The 7,742-nt window shown below is 36.5% G+C and overlaps 1 protein-coding gene across 1 annotated transcript; it reads left to right on the top strand.

Annotated features, from left to right (window-relative positions):
- The first annotated feature begins 2,066 nt into the window (after window positions 1–2,066).
- Window positions 2,067–4,492, top strand: LOC133710349 (mogroside IE synthase-like). The gene is made up of 2 exons (XM_062136399.1): window positions 2,067–2,857; window positions 3,650–4,492. Exons 1-2 carry the CDS (start codon window positions 2,171–2,173, stop codon window positions 4,376–4,378), a joined length of 1,416 nt encoding a protein of 471 aa, XP_061992383.1. The 5' UTR covers window positions 2,067–2,170; the 3' UTR covers window positions 4,379–4,492.
- Window positions 4,493–7,742: the final 3,250 nt, after the last annotated feature.

Genomic DNA, 7,742 nt, shown 5'->3' with positions numbered 1-7,742 from the left:
CTCAATTTACAGGTTCATTAGAGTCCTGGTATTATAAACTGAGAACTTGACCTTATTGCACAGCAGAGACACAACTGGGTTTCCTGAGGTCACCAAATTGCTCTCTCCAGATTCCCATTTTCCACTATCAGAATTTACCTAGATTGATATATATTATCCAAGAAAGCAATAGGGGAAGGACATAAAGAAGTAACATGATATGCATTTAACATGTTTTTTTTTCTTTCTTTTATTGGAAGTTGGCCCTTCCATCTTAATCGTTCAGAACACTTAAATAATTGTCCTATTTAAGTTTTGTTCTACTGCAAACTAAATATGCTTTGTGTTCTACTGCAAACTAAATGCTTTGATCGATGATCCAGAAGAAATATCTGTAATTGAAATATATTGTGTGAACACTACATTCAACCTATGTTGCAGAGAGCCTTTTGGAATTTGTACCAATATGACAATATGATTAAATATATAGATAACTGAAGGCTACAAAATAATGTAGTTGTGTTGGCAGAATTTCTTCAAACTTTTGATAGAAATTAAAGCACACTTTTTAACATTGATGAACATTAACAATGAGAAAAAATGATAGCCATCGATTTAATAACCTGAGAGTCTTACAGAATACGTTGGGTTGTTTGTCGAATAAGTAGAGGAAAATGTTTTTTTTTTTTTTTTTGACCTTTATTAGGGTCTTTATTGGTCATTTCACATCATTGATAAAGTGAAACATCACTTCAAAAAAGATGAAGGTCCAAATGCTAATTTTGAAGGTATGAATAGAAGCACTCTTTGAGTTTAATTAAAAGTTAAAGCAAAAATTCTTTTGAGGTGACATTACTATAGTAACCTTATACTTATCAATTTTTTACCAGAATTTTTAGTTGCATAGCGTTTGGTTGTGGGTACGTACAATTTAACTGTTTGTCACAAGGTTACAGGTTAAGTATGACCTGATACAAACACAATATAAAAGATAAGCAATCATTGTTAATTTTCAATAGCAATCATTTTATAATATTTCTGATGCAACTCAAAAGATTTCAAGTTCGTGTTCCTACGTTAAATTAAATTACTTAACAAATACTATATAAAGTAGTCCCTAAGAATTGAGTTGATGGGCATGACGTTCATTATTGGTTTTGATACCTTTAGCAATATTATTGGTACCACTTGACAGATATGGTCATATGAATGGTGTCAATATGTAAGAGAGAATCTTGCGTGGGGTAGCCGCAAGGCCACGTGATGGGACAGACTAATCATTGTCCAACAGGGGGGTGTTTTAGGTATTGCACTTTAAGAAGCAGTGACAGTTTCAGAAAAGAGAGAAAATTTCATTTCTTCTGATTGGTTGGCCCTAAAGCCACGTGGTGGGGAAACCCCCACCTAAGAATTTCTCTAATATGTAATCTTAATCGGTAGATAAGGGACCTGCTTAAAAGTTAAAACCACACATCTGGAAATACCCAGAGATTTCTTTTAAATTTTAATTGCTTCTGTTTTTGACATTTATGACATTGTAGTGTGTGTTGTGTTGTATCTCTTTCATCTTCATCACATAGAACTCATTCCCAGAACTGACATAAATCTTCTAGAAAGTGACGATGACCTGGCACAAAATAAAAACAAACCAACTTTCGAGCGAGAGAACGTACAAGAAAACTTTGCTTTCCTGATTCTAGAAGAAAAGTCACATCATGCATAAATAATTTGATTTGTTGGACCGCATAATCAATCATGGTTCTGTGTATAAATTTAAAGAAAAGAAAATGTGTTTTCAAGTTTTACGAATCATTAGAAATGTATATTTCTGAAATATAATTGGATAGCCACAACTCGTCACCTTACTAAAACTTTTTTCAAGTGGTATATGATTAATGATATCTTGAATGCTAGGTCGGTAAAAAGAAATTAATAATGGAAAATTCGACTCATGCATATAGTAGTGTTCTAGATGTATAATTGCCTTGCGTGCAATGAGAATATGTGATCGTGATAGGTATCAACCGGTTCACAAACTGTTGTCCAACTACATCTACCAGTCAACCTGAATTCTAATAAATATTCTAGAGCTCTCTTCATTCAATCATAACACATGCAGTTTCTTCTTGTCATTGCATTCTTACTGTGAGGAAAAACAGATAGAATTAGCTAGATAGATAGGCATTGCACAATGAAGCTGGATTTGGAAGAACAAATGGGTGCTGGTGCTGCTCAGAGCCACATTCTTGTGTTTCCTTTTCCGGTTCAAGGTCACATGAACCCGATGGTTCAATTCGCCAAGCGGCTAGTCTCTAAAGGCCAAAGGGTCACTATAGTCACCACCTTCTCAGCTAGCAAATCCGTACCAACACTCAATCCCACCTCGTTCGGGTCCAACCTCAAAATGGAGTTCATCTCAGATGGCTCCGAACAAGTTAAGGATTCCGAAACTATTGAGGAGTCTATTGAGCGTTTCCGAATCTCAACCGCGAAGTCCTTAACCAACCTCATGATGAAGATCAGGAACAGCAGCGATGCGTCGCAATACCCTCTCAAGTTCGTGGTGTACCACTCGGGCATGCCGTGGGTTTTAGATGTGGCACGGCGACAAGGCATAGATGGAGCTCCATTTTTCACAACTTCATGTGCAGTTGCAACTCTCTTTCACCATGTCCATCAAGGAACACTACAGCTACCCTTAGAAGGTCCTAGGGCAATAATGCCGTCTATGCCACCATTAGAGCTCAACGATCTACCGACGTTTCTCTCCGATGTCGAGTCATACCCAGCTTTCCTTAAGCTTGCCATGAATCAATACTCCAATTTGAAGCAAGTAAACTGCATCTTCTATAGCAGTTTTGATAAGTTGGAAAAAGAGGTGCGCTCAGCATTTTTATATGTGTGTCTATATGGATCACTCTATTCATGCATGGATCATAGGAAATTTAGTTCACAATTAGCGACCAATTACTAAATTATCAGCCATTAATTAACCTCCTACTGGGTTTCAGGTACATATTCCATAAAAAGAAAATAAAAATGAGTAGACTTGTATTTATGTTGTAGAGAGGGAGGTACAAATATATCACCCATAATATATTCTATAATATATAATTCTCTTTCATGAATAGTTATGGAGATAGAGATACTCGACTAGAAAATATGCATGTATTTTTGTCATAGAGATAGAAATAGAGATATATACCCGCAATATATTTCTATAGCTAGAGGCTGTGGAGATGTACGTGTCCCACATCAGTCCTTCAGGATTGAGTTTGTAGGTCTGTTTTGGCACGGAGGTATAGGATACTCCATCCTCTCTCCAAACTTTTTTGTAACAAAATATATATATATATATATATATATATATATATATATATATATATATATATATATATATAGCTATTCTCCTTCACGAATAATTCTAGAGGTAGAGATAGTCGATCAGATATGTTGGATAAAATTCAAAAAAAATATTCATTTTTATAATGTTATTTATATTTTGATTTTCAGTAGACTTGTTCTTTTTGTTATTTTCTTTATTAATTTTTATTTAATCTATGCAATAGATTTAAATCTCCTAGGTAGACACAAAGCTATTGTCTTTTATTTACTTTTTGCATCTTTTATATGCTGTTAGTGCTTAAATACTATTGTTTAATTTCATTAGGTACTAAAATGGATGGAGAGCCAAGACTGGCCGGTCAAGATGATAGGACCAACAATTCCATCAGTTTTCTTGGACAAGCGGTTGGAGGATGACAAAGACTATGGTCTTAGCCTTTTCAAGCCAAATGTGGAGACTTGCATGCAATGGCTGGACTCCAAGAAACCTGGCTCAGTCGTCTATGCATCATTTGGAAGCTTGGCCGACCTAAGCATAGAGCAAACTGCGGAACTCGCATGGGGCCTTAAGAATAGCAGTTTCAACTTCCTGTGGGTAGTCCGAGAAACGGAAAAGGATAAACTCCCTAAGAATTTTGTAGAGGAGATATCAGGGAAGGGTCTGGTAGTGAGTTGGTGCCCACAGCTACAAGTCTTGGCTCACAAGGCAGTGGGATGTTTCCTCACTCACTGTGGATGGAATTCGACTCTCGAAGCATTGAGCTTGGGAGTACCGATGGTGGTATTGCCACATTGGGCTGATCAACCGACGAATGCAAAGTTTGTGGCGGATGTGTGGAAAGTCGGAGTTAGGGTGAATGTGAATAAGAAATCTGGTCTTGCAACAAAAGAAGAAATAGCTGTGTGTATTAAGAAGGTCATGGACAAGGAAAAGGGGATGAAGTTTAAAAAGGCTTCGTTGATTTGGAAGGAATTGGCTAAAGAGGCTGTGGATGAAGGGGGAAGCTCTGATAAGAACATCGAAGAATTTGTGGCAAAAGTTCTATTGATCTGAATATTGTAGCTTTAGCACACTGTATTTTTTTTTATCCCCTTTAGCACACTGTATGTGATAATAAAAGCTATTTGATCCTAGAAGTAATTATTATTATTATTATTATTATTATTAGTTTTTATTTATTTTTTCTTTTTGAAAGAACATAAAGCTAGAAGTGACATGAAGTTTCAAGTATCTTTGAAACTTGATGATATATGTGTCACATAAGCGCCATACAGAAGGGAAGAATATGTGTCAAAATTTGGTGAAAATTAACGTGCCAACTGGCAAAACTACTTCTCAACTTTTAGTTTTTATATTCTTACACTTGTCATATTTAAAAAGGATATGACTAATTTTTCATAACCTTAGGGAGCATCTCCTTCATAGACTGCAGCAAGTTGGCCACTTGGCCTCTTCACTATGTCTTTCGTCAACCCATGCCAGAATCTCCTAATCTAGAGATCCGAGTTCTTTTTTATGGATTTGTCTATGGAACATGAGATATTATTCAGAGCACCGCCGTGCACTTGCACAAACATAAATGAATGGTTAGATTGCATTAAATACACTTTTTGTTTATTAAAAATAAAGTTGATAATAAATATCAAAGGTTGAGATTATTTTATAAGGGTTGGGTCACTTGCACCGTCGGTGCATAGAATAATTTCCAATGGAACAAATATGCAAGTATGGATTTAAATTTGCTCACCACCAATACTTTAGCTGTAATACCATCACTCAATACAAAACTGTCATGTGTTATAAAACACAATTATAGTTAATCATGATGTTTTATTAAAAAATTATATTTTAAGTATTTAATTAATTTTATATGACGTGACAAGTTTTAATAGGGTGGTGATATCACCACAAAATAAAAGTGGTGAGCAAATTTGAATCCTGCAAGTATGCAGATGGATAAAGTAGTCACATGGCACATGGGACAAATATGCAAAGGTTGATTGAATCTACCGGTTTCTTACTGTAATTGAGTTTATTTAGAAAATATCCTATGCAAATAATTAAAATATTCCTAGAAAAGAACTAGCTTTCAACATGCCACAATTTCACCTGACGACATCATGTCTGAATGTTTACCAACAGAGCAGAATCACTGCTGTTCTTAGTAGGTGCTTGTTAAAATTAAAAGTAGGATATAAGTCTAAAGCTGATAAATTAATGCTGGAATAAAATAGATATTTTTGTGACACTGTATTTAGAACAAACTAGAATTTATTTATTGGACTGAATTCAGTTTGCCCTCTCCAACATTGGGGCAAACATTAGTTTGGTCCCTGATTTTTTTTTTTTTTAATCATGATGGTCCTTGCACTTTCATTTTCCATCACGTGCGTCCAAAAATCAAATTTGACTTGAAAGATAACGTCACAAGCTAAGTTAGCCCTGACATGAGGACCCACTTTTCAGATTTTGAATCCCCAAGAAGGGTAGAATGTATATTTATAATTTAATCTAATTTCTTTTTCCTTTTATTTCTAATAAATCTAATTTCTAATTTTTTTTTCTTCTTTGCATTTTCTCTCTCTTTCTGCTGCACTTTGTAAAGCCTAAAACCAAAATCTTCTCAATCTCCTATGTCCTCCGTCAAGCCGAGATTCAAGCCACCGCACTCTCAATCTTCAACCTGCCTGGATTATCCACTGGGCTGACCCAGGACTTCAACGCTAAAGCCGTGAATTCAAGCAGCCTCTGCTCCGAATTTGGTCTCGGGTTTGTTACCTGGGTCAAGCGCGTGAAGATCTCAGCCGCAGCCTCAGATTTCCCTTCTAAAATGGTCGATGCACCTCCATTGGTGATTGGTTTGAACACGTCAGGGTTGCCAGAGATGCCACCGAGGAGGAAGATGACGACGAATTAGCGGAAGGCGAAACTGGCTTCTGGGTTAGATTCGAACCGATCAGATTCTATAACGTCTTGGGTATCCGATCGTTCGAGGCCAGCCACACCACGAAGCTCAGGATCAATACAGTCCTTAACTCTTCGGGCCACACAAATCGGGTCCTGGCTTGATCACCATTTTCCTCGCCGCAGCAACTCAGGTTTGATCACCATTTTCCTTACCGCAGCGGTTGTATTTTTCTTGATTGATCCAACAATTTGTTGTGGCTATTGGGTGTGGTTTGTTGGCGCATTGATTAGGAATTCACTATTTCTGCGAAACTAAGAGCTAGCAAGTATCACTATAGGCTTTAATTTAGAGATGTGGTTTCCATTTGTTCTTGATTAACAGCTGCATATCATAATAGCCGATTCAATTAATTTAGCTTCATTTTTGTTTTTATGCAGTGGCGGCGGTAATGGTGATGGTTCATACCAAGAGTTTGAATGGGAGTGAGAGAAGCTTTCGATGACAGTAGAAGAGGTAAGATTGATAGAAGAGGAAGATGAATGGGTCAGAAAAGAAAACTATGAGGAAGAAGATGAATTTCTCTATCACATTTTGATGAGTGAACTTTGAATTTTCCTTCTGCTTTTGTTACTGAAAGGATGAACAAGAGGAAGAAGAAGAAGAAGAAGAAGAATTCTGTAGAGGAAGAAGAAGAATATTCAAGGGGGGCAATCTGGACATTTTGTCCAAATTGAGGGTCAAAATCTGAAAAGCAGGCCCTCATGTCGGGGCCAACTCAGCTTGTGATGTCATCTTTTGAGTCAAATTTGATTTTTGGACGCGCATGACAGAAAATGGAAGTGCAAGGATCATCATGATTAAAAAAAAAAATCACGGACCAAACTGATGTTTACCCCAAAGTTGGAGGGGGCAAACTGAATTTAGTCCTTATTTATTCAAACATAAATATAGACTACAAGGCTACTACAAGCCTAGAGCCTCACTCTTGGGTAAATAGCTAAAAGCTGTTTAGTTACTCATGACTGATTATAAGTACTTACTGGACAGAAAATGCACACCACTTCACACAGACTCGAATAGGAAGGAAAGAGCACACTGCTACTTTGGCTTTCTTACTCCTTGAGAGAAAATTATTCTGCCCAATTTTCTAATGTCTTACAAACTGACTCTAACGCTCCTTATATAGGGAGCTAAACTCAAACTGGAATTCAAATACGCATGATCTACAGGGAAGAAAGCTCAATTATTTTTCTGCTTTTATGAATGCTCCAGATGATTGAGGTCGAATGACAAAAGCAAATTTCTTCTTGATAAGATGCTATCACCTCTTCTTTTAGAAAATTAAAAGATGCCCTTTGAGCAGGTCACTTGTTCTCGTTTGTTTTTGAATTGTGGCCTAGCATGAAAAAGTTGTCATTTTTGCATCCTTGCTGTAGTTCCATTTTCTTCTACATTTGTATCTTCATACATTTTGTAGTGATTGTCAATTTAAATTTTCTCTATCCACTG

Source organism: Rosa rugosa, chromosome 5, assembly GCF_958449725.1.
Source record: "Rosa rugosa chromosome 5, drRosRugo1.1, whole genome shotgun sequence".
In the NCBI taxonomy this organism is placed as follows: domain Eukaryota; kingdom Viridiplantae; phylum Streptophyta; class Magnoliopsida; order Rosales; family Rosaceae; genus Rosa; species Rosa rugosa.
Note: the sequence above shows the minus strand (reverse complement) of the source record. Positions and strands in the feature narration are given on the sequence as shown.

Coding starts and splice junctions, on each gene's coding strand:
- LOC133710349 (XM_062136399.1), top strand. CDS start 2,171: ATGAAGCTGGATTTGGAAGAACAAATGGGTGCTGGTGCTGCTCAGAGC. Junction 2,858..3,649: donor TTGATAAGTTGGAAAAAGAG/GTGCGCTCAGCA, acceptor TAATTTCATTAG/GTACTAAAATGGATGGAGAG.